Raw genomic sequence first — 14,398 nt, forward strand, 5'->3', positions numbered from 1 at the left:
TGTATAGACCCCACCAGTCCCAGCCCACTTTACAGACAAAGAAACGGATGCAAGAGAGATCAGGCAAGCTGCCGAGGGTCGCAGTGACCCTCTGGGCCAGCCCTGCACTGAGAAGAGCCTTTGAGGGGATGTCTCCAGACCTGTCACCTTGCTGGGTGGCCAAGGCTCGGGGAACTGCCTCTCCTCTTCCTGTGTGTGTGCGTGTGTGCGTGTGTCAAGCCCCACCCGTGCAGGGGGCCTCCCTCAGACACTGAGGGGCGGGGCCATAGTGCCCTGCAGAGCTGGGGGAGGGCCTGCCGCCCCGGCGCTAGGGGCCCAGCGGGAAGGGGCTGGGTTCTCCCAGGCGCTGCGGAGGGTCACGCGCACACACACACACCTTGCTCGTTCTCGGCAGGCTCACACCCCCAAGATGTGCCAGGCTGGCCCAGCCCCACACTCAGCCTCCTCCAGGAAGCCCTCCTGCTCTGGATGGGCCCAGGCTCTGGGCCGCCCATGCTTGCTCTCCCAACCCGCGGCAGACGTGGCAGAGCGACGAGCTGGCAGCTGGCTGCAGGTGGGGGAGCCTTCCCTCTGTTCCACCCACCCCACAACGTGGTGGCCTTTCCGCTGCTAGTGATCTTCAATCCTTCAGAGAGTTCTCGCCTCCCAGTAGCCCAAAAACTGGGAAGGACCCCTTGAGGAAGAGCTGAACTTCCCTGAAACGTTCCCAAATTGGCCACATGGGTAAAGGTGCTCACAAGGAGGCACAGCCCTTGGGGCCAGGCCCAGGGCAACTCTGAGGAGGCGGCTGGGCACCACACTGCCCAACCCCACCTCAGACACAGGGCTGCTCTCCACGCTGGGGAGGCTCCTGCCGGCGGCCAGAGTACCCCTCCCAGCTCCTCAGGCCTGACGTCCACCCTTCTTACAGCGGGCACCCAGGCCACGACAGACAGTCCCTGCAGCAGACACTTCATGTGGGCCAGAGAAGATGCAGAGATGGCCCTGCTCCCGCAGGCCACCAGGCCCCACGGTCACCACAGAGACAGGAGCCAGCCACAAGCAGAAGCCCAAGGCCAGGGCCCCTCCCCAGGCAGGGCCGGCCTGCCCCCGTGCCAGTCCAAGGGCTAGGACCACGGGCCGCCCCAAGGTCCTGAAGAGGGGTGGGGGCTCTGTCTGCTCAGAGACGCCCCCGCCCTGGTGCCCCCCCCACACCTGTGGCCCGCAGCCACACCGGCTTCACCCACTGCTGCTGGGGGGACCACCCACCCAGACCCATGTCGGCACAAAGAGAGGCAAGGGGCCAAGGACTGTGGGTGTTCGGTGGGGCCGACCCCGAGTGCCAGGGCCTCCCCAGGGATAGGAGCACCATCCCCAGGGAAAATGTTCTCCTGGGGGGACCACACGCAGCCACGCCCTGGGAGGAGGGGCGAGCAGGAGGCCATGCACTGGGAGTGGGGTCTGGGGCCACTGAGCAGGGCAGAGGACAGCAGAGCCAGGGTCTAAACAGGCACAGAGAGGGAACAGTCTGAGGGTGCCACCCTCATGGGCAGCCCAGTGGGCAAGCCCCTGCCAACCCTGGAACGTGGGCCCAGCCTCATCCTCCTGCCTGACATGGGTCACCCATGATGTCATGATGGACATTGTGACCTCTGTCCCCCCGGGCACATCCCTGCACCCTGTCTGCCCCCTGCTCCAGCCTCACACCCAGGCTCTTCCCTGCACAGAGCCCCTGCACTGTTGGTAAGGAGGGACCCTGTGCACTCCAAGGCTGGCCCTGGATGGTGGTGACAGGCCTGAGCCCAGGCTGAGATGGGCCGAGACAGGCTGGCAGCGCTGCCCAGGGACTGCTGTAAATGGGTGGGATGATGCTGGCTGCGCCCACCATCCTCTTTGGTCCCACCCCATTCACAGGCCAGGCCCGTGAGAGATCAATGGGGAGCAGCTCAGAGGAGGGGCGCCTGCATCGGCTAAGCCAGCTGGACCAAGATGCAGGTGGGCTCTGGGCAGCGGCCAGGAGTGGGGGGAAAGCCCCTGGCCGGACCACAGCCTCTTACCGCCCACATGCCCATAGACCTCCTGGATGATGCTGGCACAGCCAGGCCCCGGGCTGCCCTCCCGGAGAACCGGCTGCTGGAGGGGGAGAAGCCGTCACGCAGCACTGGGCAGGGCCCCTTCTTCTACATCGGAGGCACCAACGGGGCCTCCATGTGAGTGGTGGGGCCTCGGCGGGGCCCAGCCCCACTGCCCCTAGCCCCGCGCAGCCTCGGCTCCTCCCCTAGCGAGTCCCACTCCCCCCCAGGGCCCCAGGTGCCAGGGCCACTGCTGCCTGACCCCCCCGCAGAATCAGCTCCTACTGCAAGAGCAAGGGCTGGCAGCGCCTCCAGGACAGCCGGCGGGAGGACTACATGCTCAAGTGGTGCGAGGTCAAGTGCCGCGACAGCTACCACAGCTTCCGGGAAGGTGGGCATCCAGGCAGAGCACAGCCCACGGCCCTCCTGCTGGAACTGCAGGCCATGCGGGCAGCGGTGCTGGCCTGAGCGGCCGCGGCCCTAGGAGAGCGTGGCCCTGGTTGCCGTGACCCTGGAGGCCACCCACATGCCCAGGAATTTGTCATGCCAGGTGAACAGCTGCTGTACCAGCTCCCCAACAACAAAGTCCTCACCACCAAGATTGGGCTGCTCAGCACCCTGCGAGAACACTCGAGGATCGTGAACAAGACCAAGACGGCTCTGTGTGCCCAGGCCAGGTACGCCACCCTGGCCCCCTGGGCACCCACCACCAGCCCACCCAGCCCACAAACCCTGCCCACGCCCTCCACTCAGCCCATCTGATGCGGCGACCCCATTCCTGACCTCCCTCCCTGGGATCCGTCCACTCACCACATCCACCCCCACCCATCTTCCCACTGACCTTCCACAAACCCTCCTAAACACCTGCCACCACACTGTTCACTCACCCCATGGGCCACCCACTGGTGTCCCCGTTTGGCCATCCACTGCCCACCATGCCCACACCATCCAGCCACCCGCACCTGTTTCCACAGACCATCCTGAGCCATGCAGGATCTCAGTCACCACTTTCACCGAAAGTCACCCACCCCACACCTGCCCATCTACCTCGAAGGCCCCACCCACCTCCCACCTCTCCAGACGCTCCCATCCACTCTCCACACACTGATGAGTGGCCACTCGGGCCAGACCTTGTGTCCCTGGGGTACAGATCTAGAAAGGATGCAGCACCTGCCCTCGAGGAACTCACATGGGCCAGCCCGGGGTGCCTTGGGCAGCAGGGGTAGGTGCACTCAGCCCAGCTGGGAGGTGCCCTTCTGCCCTAAACCAAAGGGCATCCCAAGCTGGAGGCGCTCAGGGATGCATGCTGACCACTCGCTGCCTGCCGGGCCCTGTCCCGCCTGGGGAAGCAGCTCTGCAATGACCCCTCACAAACGCCGAGACAGGGCAGGGGGAGAGGCCAGGAGGCGGGGGAGCAGCCTGAGCCTGCAGAGAAGCCAGGTGGGGACCCACAAAGGACGGCCCCCGCAAGGGAAGGCGAGGGTCAAGGGCTCTGCAGGGACAGCAGAGAGCGGCCTCCCAGCCCAGCCCGGGACACGCCCTGCAGCCCGCCCCGCGTCCTCCCCACCAACCTGCTTCCCCAGGGTCCTGAAAATGGAAGAATTTTTCCCGGAGACCTACCGTCTGGACATCAGGGACGAGAGAGAGGCTTTCTTCGCCCTCTTCGACGGTGAGAGGACCCTAGACTCTAGGTCCGCTCCGGGGAGACAGGTTCGCGGCGGGACCGAGCGGGGGCGTGGCCAGGGAAGGAGGGTGGAGCCGGGGTGGCGAGGTCCGGGCTGGGGCTGAGGCTGCGGACGGAGGGTCTTGGCTGCAGACGGTGGAGGCTGGAGCCTGGCAGAACCGTGGGCCAAGGCTGGGAGCGCGGGGAGGCCGTGTCTAGGCGAGGGAAGGGCTGAGATGGGCGTGACCGCGGCCTGCCTGGGCGTGGCCATGCGTAGGGGCGGGGCTTGGCTGCAGGGCGTGGTCAAACCCGGGGGCGGGGCGGGGAGGGACCGCGCGGGCCGCCAGTGGCTCAGGAGGTTTTTCTTTAGAAACCCAGGTATGGATCTGCAAGCCCACCGCCTCTAACCAGGGCAAAGGCATCTTTCTGCTCAGGAACCAAGAGGAAGTCGCCGCCCTCCAGGCCAAGATCCAGAGCATCGACGATGACCCCATCTACCGCAAGATGCCATTCAGGGCGCCGCAGGCGCGGGTGGTGCAAAGGTGCGGGGCGTGGGCCCCACGAGGAGTTGGTCAGGGAGAGGCTGGCACTGGGCCCGCTGGTGCCTGTGGGGGCTCACGGGGGTCGCAGGGCCCACAGAGTCCTTGGCCAAGGAAGGCTGTGGTGCCCGCCGCTGGACCCCTGAGGAGCCAGCAGAGATGGGGGTGTCACCGCCGATTAGGGTCCCAGAGGAGACGGCCACACGGACAGAGGTTCATGGACGTCGGGGCGGGGCAGGGAGGGCTTGGCCCGTTTGTCGCGCAGCTTGGGCCCTGCCCTCTGTCCTGCAGGAGAGCCAGCCGGGGCAGGAACCCTTAGAGCCAGCCTTTGCCCCATCCCCTGCCCAGCCGGCTACAGCCTTCAGGCCGGCGACCAGAGCCGACCGCCCCTCCCTTGATCTTTCCGCCGCTGGGCGAGCTGTAGACGCGGCCTTGGGCCAGGGGATGCAGTCTCGGCTCCGAAAGGTCCCTTTGGACCTCCCCATCTGCCGTGTGGCCCACGCTCCTGCCACAGCTGCGGTCTGCTGCCCTTCCCCCCAAGTCAGCAGTCCCAAGCTGCCATTCCCCCCACCTGGGATGTGCCCGCCCTGCATCTCTCCAAAGCCACCTGCCCTTAAGGTCCAATGTCTGCCTCCTCCAGGCAGCCCTCCCTGCTCACAGGGGCCAATCTGCTTCTGCCCTCCAGGTTTCCAGTGAGAGCTGCACTCTGGGGCACCCCTGACACCAGCAGAAGGCAGGGACTCCTTCCTGATTCCTGAGCTGTTCAGGCTCAGAAATGTCCCCTTACCAGTAGATACTGTACTCAGCCAGGCGGGGGTGCTGAGCAACTGGCCCACACCCAGGTCCACATCCATCAAATTCAGGAAGCCCTGTGCCGATCCCTGTGTGCCCCCCAGGTACATCCAGAACCCACTGCTGCTGGATGGGAAGAAGTTCGACGTGCGCTCCTACCTACTCATCGCCTGCGCCACCCCATACATGATCTTCTTTGGCCATGGCTATGCCCGCCTTACCCTCAGCCTTTACAACCCCCATTCTAGTGATCTCAGTGGCCACCTGACCAACCAGGTAAGGGACCCCACAATTGAGGGCCCTCCCTGCAGCCTCAGGACAAGACCACTGCTTGTGAATGCAGAGTTCCACTGTAGATATGGCGCAGGTCCAAAGGTGGCCAGGGCTGCCCTGCCTAAGTCTGTGGCAGGACACCCTGGGGAGATGATCTCCCTGCACCCCAGCCCCAGGCTCACCCCCTGTGTGTGGGGATGAGGCGCATGTAGGTGGAGGGGCCCAGGGCAGGGGTCTCTGTGACAACCTCAGCGAGAAATCCTGTGGGCAAGTTCACAGTGGAAGAGTCTTCCCAGGGGGCCCTCTGTGAACATCCATGAGGGACTCCATGCCCAGAGGGTCTGGGTGGAAGGCCTTGTGGAAGCCTGCAGCAGACACTGTCCCTGCACAGAGTCCTGGGAGGCAGGGCCTCATGGCATCTCTGCGTAGCTGGGTTAGGGTGAGGCTGTCTTTGGGGGCTCCTGGGGGGCAGGGCCTCTGGGTGCTCGGGGCAATGGTCTCCAGGCACTGCACTGCCCCCACCCAGTTCATGCAGAAGAAGAGCCCCCTCTACGTGCTGCTCAAGGACGACACGGTGTGGAGCATGGACCATCTCAACCGCTACATCAATGACAAGTTCAGGAAGACCAAGGGGCTCCCCAGAGACTGGGTCTTCACCACCTTCACGGTCCGTGTGCTCCCCCACTCAGCCTGGGGGTGGGGGCCCAAGGTCAAGCTCCCTCAGGGCTTGTGGGCGCAGGGCTGGGGGCCAGGCCAACGAGCATCTGAACTAGAGCTTGTCTGCCTGTTTCCCTGTTGGTGGAAGCCAGCTGCATGGGTGTCTCCTTACTTATTACTCCCGGGATAATTCACACAACCTAAAATTCACCAATTTAAAGTAGGTTCAGTGGTTTTTAGTCTATTCAGAGGTGTGTGAAATCTCCCCGGAAAGAAACCCTGTCCCCATTTCCCTCCGCCTGGCTGCTGGCAACCACTCATCTACCTTCTAGCCTGGTGGGTCTCCCAATTCTGGGTATTTCCTACATAATATGTGGCCTTTCCTGGCTTCTTTCCCTGAGCATAATGCTTTCAAGATTCATCTATGCTGTAGCACATGTCAGTCTTCATTCCTTTTTATGGCTGAACAATATTTCATTGCAGGGATGCATAACTTGTTTTGATGAACATTCTGTCAGTTGATGGACATTTGGGTTGTTTCCACCTTCTATTTTTGAATAATGTTGCTATGAATATTCATGTACAAAATTTTGCATGAACACAGTTCTCTTGGGTATCTACTTAGGAATGGAATTTTCAGGTCATATGGTAACTCTTATATTCAACTTTTTGAGAACTGCCACTCTTTTCCATAGTTCCTGCTGTATGACACATTCCTGCCAGCAATGTATGAAGGTTGCAATTTCTCCATATCCTTGCCAGCGTGTTATTTTTCTTTTTTTAACACAGCCATCCAGTGGGTGTGAAATGGTATCTTGTTGTGGTTTTGATTTTCATTTCCCCCAATTACTAACGGTATTGAGCATCTTTTCATGTGCTTATTGACTATTTGTATATCTATTCAGATCCTTAATCTATTCTTTCTTGTTAGGGTGTGAGAGCTCTTTATATATTCTGAATACTAGACCCTTCTCAGATAAGTGATTTGCAAATATTTTCTCCTGTTCTGTGAATTGTTTTTCACTTTCTTAATAATGTCCCTTTTTGCACAGAAGTTTTAGATTTTGATTAAGTTCAATTTGTCTATTTTTTCTTTGCTTATCCATGCTTCTGATGTCATATCTAAGAATCCATTGCCAAATCTAGGATCATAAAGATTTGTGCCTACATTTTCTTCTGAAAGTTTTGTAGTATTAGGTTTCAGTTAGGTCATTAAATCATAGAGTTACTTTTTATATATGGTGTGAAGTAAGGGTCCATCCTTTTTCAGATGGCCACCCATTTGTTTTAGAGACTGTTCTTGGCACATAGTTGAAAATCAATTGACCAGATACATATAAGTTTACTTCTGTTGGTTCTATTCTGTAAGTACGTCCATCTATCCTGATTCAAGGTCCACACTGTTCTGACTGTTGTAGCTTCATTCATTCTATTGACGTGTGGTGTTACATTGATTGATTTCCTTGTGTTGAATCACTCATATTTCTGGGCTAAATCCCGCTCAGACATGATATATTATCCTTTAAGTATGCTGCTAGATGTGATTTGCTCGTACTTCACTGAGTACTGTTGTGACTTTCTTTTTTTCTTTTTTCATTACTAACTTACCTTGTTACAGGTTACTCAGATTTTCAATTTCTTCATGGATCAGGCTTATTCATTTGTCTAAGAATTTGTTAATTTCTTTTAAGTTATCTAATTTGTTTGCAATATAACCATTCATAGTATTCTATGAACAACTATAATCCTTTCTATAATCATTTGCACTTCTATGTAAGGTTTTTCTTTCTTGATTTCAGTAATTTGAGTCTTCTTTTTTTTGTGGTCAAATAGCTAAGGGTTTGTCAGTTTTGTTGATCTTTTCAATAAACCAGCTTTTGGTTTCATTTATTTTCTCTGTTGTTTTCTATTCCATTTATATTCACTCTAATGTGTATTATTTCCTTCTGTTTGCTTTGCATTTAGTTTTCTCTTCTCTTCTTTTTATAGTTTCTTAAGGCTGAATTTTATAGACTATTGATCTGATATCTCTCTTCTGGTTAAGTAGGTGTTTATAGCCATAAAGTTCCCTCTGAACACTGATTTTATTGCATCCATATGATTTTGTGTGTTCTATTTTCATTTTCACTTGTTGCCTAAGAGTATATTGCTCAATTTCCACATACTTGTGACCTATCCAATTTTCCTCTTTTTATTTTTTAATTCATTCCATTGTGGGCAAAGAACATATTTTGTATGATTTTAGCCCTTTAAAATTTTTTCTTTTAACTGAAGTAGTTGATATACAAAGCTCTTTAAAAATTATTGAAACACGTTTTATGTCCTAACACACTGTCTGTCTGGAACACCTATGAGCTTGCAGATGTGGTATTGAGGGGCCATGTGTATAAGGCTCAAGTTCAGGAGAGAGGTCAGGGCCAGGCATTTACATGAGAAGCCAGAGACTTTCATCAGCAGTGGATGGGAGCGCATTCCATGTGCCCTTGAGGAGAATGTTTTCCGCTGTTGGGTGCAGTGTTCCGTCGATGGCTGTGAGGTGGTGGTGGTTAACAGTGTCAAGTCTTCTGTTTACTTGTTGGTCTACCTGGGTGTTCTATCGATCATTGAAAGAGGGCTATTGAAGTCTCCAACTGTTATTATTGAACTGACTATTTCTCCCTTCAGTTCTGTTAGTTTTTGCTTCATGTAGCTTGAGGTTCTGCTGTTGCCCCTTGTTTATAATTACTACATCTTTTTGATTTATGATTATAAAATGTCCTCTCCTTTTTTCCAGTGACAATTTTTGTCTTAAATTCTATTTTCTCTGATATTAGTATAGCCACTCCTGCTCTCTTTTGGTTACTGTTTGCATGATAAATTTTTTTCCATCCTGTTACTTTCAACCTATCTGTGTCTTTGAATCTAAAGTGCCTTATACATAGCTTATCAAGGACTTTTTAATGCATTCTGCCAATCTCTGTCTTTTAATTGGAAAGCTTAATCCACTTACATTTAATATATTACTCATAAGGTAGGACATACCTCTGCTCTTTGGGTATTTTCCTATGTCATATCTTTTTTTGTTTCTCAATTCCTTCATTATTGCCTCCTTTTAGATGTTTCCTAGTGTATCATGTCTAGCGTTATTTGTTTTACCATATATTTTTCAGTTATTTTCTTAGTTGTTGCCCTGAGGATTACCATTAACACCTTAATTTATAACAATTTAGTTTGGATTAATAGCAAGTTAATTTCAATATAAAATTTTTTTCTATATAGTTCTGTCCCTCCCTTTATGCTGTAATTGCTCCAAATTATAGCTCTATACATTGTGTGCACATCAACATAGATTTATAATTATTACTTCATGCAGTTGTCTTTTACATCAGATAAAATAAAAAAGTGATTACCAAAAAATACATTTATACTGTCTTTCTATTTAACTATGTAGTTGCATTTATGGGTGCTCTTTATTTCTTCATGTGAATTCAAATTATTGTCTAGTAGCCTTTCAGCACAGTCCTACAACTGATAATCTGTAGTTTTTTTAAATCTGAGAATGTCTTAATTTTTCCTTTATTCTTGAAGAATGGTTTTACTGGATATTGAATTCTTGGTTGACAGATCTTTTTTTCTTTCAGCTTTTGAATATGTCATCCTATTGCCTCTGGACTCCATTGTTTCTGATGAGAAATTGGCTGCTAGTCTTACTGAGGCTCCCTTATGATGAGTCCTTCTCTCTTGCTGATTTCAGCATTCCTTGTCTTTATCTTTGGGAAGTTTGCTCACCGCGTGTGGATCTCTTCCGACTTTATCCTACTTGGAGCTCACTGTCCCTTGGATGTGTACATTGTTTCCCATCAAATTCAGGAAGCTTTCTACCATTATTGTCTGAGTGTTCTTCTGGCCTCTTTCTCTCCTCTCCTTCTGGGACTCCCATGATGCACGTGTCTGCTTCATGCTGTCCCACAGGTGTCTGTAGCTTTGCTTATTTTTCTTCATTCCTTTTTCTTCCTATTCCTCAGAATGGATAATCTCAATTGACCTGTATTCAAACAGCCCTAATCTACTATGGAGCCCCTCTGGTGAATTTTTTTTTAAATATCAGTTATTATACTTCTCAATTCCACAATTCCTATTTGGTTCCCTTTTATAATTCCTATCTCTTCACTGACATTCTCTATTTGGTAAGACCTCATTCCCATATTTTCTTTAGTTCTTTTCAACTAAGGTCTCCCCAGGAGCCACCAGACAGATCACTGCAAATAGCTAAAATTCGTTGCAAGTCGGGTCCATTCTGCCACCTCCAATACTGAGATGCAGGCTTTGCTCAAGACTATCACCCAGCTGGGAAGTGGGAGACAGAACCAACTAGGTCAAGAAAAAGTGCTACAAAGCTCACCGTTTTTACCAAAAGTCAAGAATTTTCCTGAATGGGCACTTCTCAGGTTGCTGCGAGGCTTTGGTTAGTTTCCAGAGTTCTGAAAAAGATCAAGTCTGACAATATTTGCCAGTTTTTGGTTGTTTTTATGAAATGGCTTATTTTTGCATGTCCTTCTTCTGCCTTTTTCACTGATGTTCTCCTTTGCCTCTCGAGCCCAGGCCAGTGAGGCCTCTTTCTTCCTGTTGTGTCACTGAAATGCTTGTCAAGGTCACCAGGGACCTCCGTGTTGCTCAACCCTCCGTTTCCAGTGCTTTTGTCCCCTGACCTGACAGTCACTTTGGAACCAGCTGCTCTCTCCCTGGCACTCCTTCTCTTGGAGCCCAGGCCTTTGGCCACTCACTCTCTGCCCCCTGTGCTGGCACCTTGTCTCCCGACCGCTGCTCCCTGGAAGCCCAGGGCTCAGCCCAGTGTGCTGCCCTTTGCATCCATTGGTGATGAAGGTCTCCTGGCGCCACACGTAAACGTCAGGCCCCGACACCTCTTCTGGGCTTGGGCCTTCCACCCCCATGGCCCATCAGCGCCACATCTGCAAGCTCATAGTCATCTCAGACTCCACAGTCCCCTTCCTCCCCTCGGTTGACAAAGGCCCCATCCTTCCAGAATCTCAGAGGCTGAACACCTTGAGAGGACTCTTCATTCCTCTTTCCACAGCTCATAATCCATTCATCCATCAATCGGCAGGGCTCTACCACAATATATATCCAGAATCCATGCCATCCTGTCTGCCTGCCCAGTCCCTGCCATGCCTCGCTTGGATCATTGCAACATCTTCCTCTCGACCCCTCACCCTCTCTCAGCACAGCAGCCAGAAGACCCTACTAGGGAAGGGACAGACGTGCCCCTCCTGTCCTCCACTGGCAACTCGGACCTCATGGTCAAAGGCAGGGCTTCCCCACGTCCCCGCCACCCCCTCCATCCATGCAGACTCACTCTTCCCGCAGCCTCAGCATGCCCCCTCCTGCAGCCCCTGCTCCCCCTGACGTCCCACCTCCCACCCTCAGCCCCTTCTCTCCATCTTCAGTCTTTGTCCACTTCCTCCTTGATGAGGCCCATCCAGGCCTTGTCCCTTTCTACATTACAACAGCCATCCCAGCACTCCCCAACCTCTTGCCCTCTCTGTTTTCTCCATCAGCATTTAATATGCTCTGCGAGGCGTGTGATGACGTACATGTCACATTTGTTGTCCGTCTCTCCTGCCTCAAGTGCCCTGCTCAGAGGCAGACATTCCTCACACGTTCCACTCACTCTTGTACCTCAGTACCTGCCGTAGGAGTTCCACGTGTTTGTTGAAGGAATAAAATAACAGTGAATGCGTTTCTGTCTGTGAGCCTGTGCCTCTGAGGGTGTGAAAATGGGACAGGTGTGGCTGTGCAGGTGGGAACCCAGGTGGGGTGCAGGTGGGTGCCTATGTGAGAGCACCAGTGGGAACTCAAGTGAGAGCATGGGTGGGGCTTCAGGTGAGGGAACGGGTGGGGGTGCAGATGATGGTACAGGTGGGAGCATAGCTGGGGGTGCAGGTGAGGACACAGGTGGGTACCCAGGTGATGTAGGTGTGGGCACACGTGGGGACATGGGTGGGCAGTGTGGCTGTGGCTGTGCAGGCCTAGGAGGTGTAATCAGGGCCCGCAGGTTTCATACAGTTGCCCTCTCTTGGCCCCACCCACAGAAACGGATGCAGCGGATCATGGCCCACTGTTTCCAGGCGGTCAAATCCAAGCTCCAGTGCAAGCTGGGTTACTTTGACCTCATCGGCTGTGACTTCTTGATTGACGAGAACTTCAAGGTGTTGTTGAGGCGTCCCCAGGTGGGGGGCGGGAGGGATGGCTGGTAGGCAGGTGCAGAGAGGCAATCCCCTTGGTGGACTCCGCAGTCAGAACCCCCAAAGCCCTGGGGGTGGCATGTCCACAAGGAGAGCTCCGCTCACCCTGCAGCTGGAGCACCCCCCCAAGGCCAGACTCTCAGACCCCCAGTCTGAGCCCCTCGGGCAAGCAGGGGGAGTGAGGCCGCAGAAAAGAAGCAACGGTCCCGAGTCCCTGGTCTGACAGGGACCAGGGCCTCAGCCTCCTGCCAGCCAAGTGGTTGGGGGAGGGGTGCTGACCGGTGTCGGGCCCAGGTGTGGCTGCTGGAGATGAACTCCAACCCGGCTCTGCACACCAACTGTGAAGTCCTGAAGGAGGTGATTCCGGGCGTGGTCACGGAGACGCTGGGTGAGGCTCTTGTGCAGCCCCCACTACCTGCCAGGTCTTGGGTGCACCATCCCACATCTCCCCAAGGGCAGACGCCCACAAGCCCAGCTCTCCAACGTCCAGGGGCGTGCGTGGCAGCCGCACCCTCACTCAGGCCCCGTCTCCCCCACCTCTTCCCCACCCAGCCCTCCCCCCATCTCCCCCACGTCCTCTGGCCCCAGAACCTCCCCGCCAGCGGGGCAGACGGCCGCGGGAGGCTGTGTCGCGGCCCCTCGCATCCCCGCCCACGTCCCGTCACCCTCCCGGTCCCCCCCAGACCTGGCTCTCGAGACCTTCGGGAAGAGCTCCGGCAGCCAGAAGATGCTGCCCTTGCAGTCGCAGCACCGCTTCGCGCTCCTGTACAACGGCGACGCAGACCTATGGCCGCGCCCGGGGGGCTTCCGCAGCTCGCCCCCGCTCCGCGCCGCCGACAGGCCTTCCGCCTGCCGCCCCGACGGCGCCCCGGGCAGCGAGCCGCCGCGAGCGGGAGGCGGGGACCCTACGCGGGAGCCCTCGCCGGGGTCGACCGCGGAGGGGCGCGCGGCGCGCGAGGACGCGGGCCACCGGCGCCCCCTCGGGGACCTATAAAGACCACTTGTTACAAACACCGCCTCCGCCGCGCGGATGCCCCAGGCTTCCCCACGCGCGCTCCCGGGGCCCCGAACTTTCCTGCAGGCAGCAGGCTGCAGAGGCCAGGAGACCCTGGGCTATTGGTGAGGGGCGCATGGTGGCAGCAGAACCGCCCTGAAGGCTGCGCCCCACGACTGGCCCCACGTATCCAAGTCACTGTGTTGTGCGTGAGCCCAGCCTCAAGGTTTCAGGCGGCTCAGGGCCTCGGACGTGTCCAAGCTCTCTACCACCACCCAGTGCCCCGGCCCCCCGTAATCCCCTCGCCGCACTGCCCCCAAGCCAGCACACACCCTGGCCGGGATCCCCAGCGTGCACACCTCCTACTCCCCGTCACGAGTCCTGCCCTAACCTCTCCAACGGTCGCCACTGTCACAAACACCCTCCTCCTGACACGCCCACACTCAAATCCACCCCACGTCAGTGGGTCCACCGCTGGCGGGACCTGTCTCCCCGCGATCAGGCTGCTCCACAGGGGGCAGCTGTCTCCATTCCCCGGGGGCAAGGACCGCAGCACCCCTAGAGGGCGCCGTGCACCGCTGGGTCCCAGCCAGCCCACAGGAGGGGTGCAGCCGGGGAGCCAGGAACAGGGAGGGGCTGGGGCTCAGAGTCGTCCCCCAGGTCACAGAGTTACTGGGGCCCACGTCCAGGGCCAGGGACCCACCTGTCCAGCCATCCCCATCCTGCCCACCAGCTCTAACACGCCCCCACCCCACTGCATCCCTCATCGTCCTGGTGCCGTGGCCTGGAGTGTGAGGTCCCTAGCAAGAGGCAAGAAGCACACACTTGTCGCTGTGTGATTGGGGTCCCCTCCCAGTGCGTTCGGTGGTCTCTCCATGAGGAGACAAGCTCAGCCACTGCCTGTATCCGGGGACTGGGGGCGGGGGGGGGGGTGCGCTGAGAGAGTGAAGACCAGCCTCCATCCGGGAGAGGCGGCCCCCTGCAGGGGCTGAACACACCAGGTCTTTGTAAAACGCACAACTGCACCTTCAGGGGCAGGGCCACGTTCCTGCTGGCTCCCAGGCTGCTACACAACCACAGCCCCTTAGGGTCACCTCCTGATACCCCAGTGGGGAGACCACAGCTCACAGGCGTCTCCTCACATCCCACCCACCTACCCTGCCACAGCTTTGCCCCACATACTGTCT

The 14,398-nt window shown here is 55.8% G+C and overlaps 1 protein-coding gene across 1 annotated transcript; it reads left to right on the top strand.

Annotated features, from left to right (window-relative positions):
* The first annotated feature begins 1,768 nt into the window (after positions 1–1,768).
* Positions 1,769–14,125, top strand: TTLL10 (tubulin tyrosine ligase like 10). Its single transcript, XM_057499590.1, has 11 exons — positions 1,769–1,974; positions 2,054–2,189; positions 2,324–2,442; positions 2,602–2,728; positions 3,635–3,720; positions 4,085–4,256; positions 5,150–5,321; positions 5,845–5,985; positions 12,065–12,181; positions 12,512–12,605; positions 12,901–14,125. Exons 1-11 carry the CDS (start codon positions 1,836–1,838, stop codon positions 13,209–13,211), a joined length of 1,614 nt encoding a protein of 537 aa, XP_057355573.1. The 5' UTR covers positions 1,769–1,835; the 3' UTR covers positions 13,212–14,125.
* The last annotated feature ends 273 nt before the right edge of the window (positions 14,126–14,398 follow it).

Source organism: Manis pentadactyla, chromosome 4, assembly GCF_030020395.1.
Source record: "Manis pentadactyla isolate mManPen7 chromosome 4, mManPen7.hap1, whole genome shotgun sequence".
In the NCBI taxonomy this organism is placed as follows: Eukaryota; Metazoa; Chordata; class Mammalia; order Pholidota; family Manidae; genus Manis; species Manis pentadactyla.

Bases quoted from the DNA above. Each gene is read 5' to 3' on its own strand.
- TTLL10 (XM_057499590.1), top strand. From the start codon at position 1,836: ATGGGTGGGATGATGCTGGCTGCGCCCACCATCCTCTTTGGTCCCACC. The intron at 2,190-2,323 runs GTGAGTGGTGGG...ACCCCCCCGCAG, and splicing joins GGCACCAACGGGGCCTCCAT to AATCAGCTCCTACTGCAAGA. The intron at 5,322-5,844 runs GTAAGGGACCCC...GCCCCCACCCAG, and splicing joins GTGGCCACCTGACCAACCAG to TTCATGCAGAAGAAGAGCCC.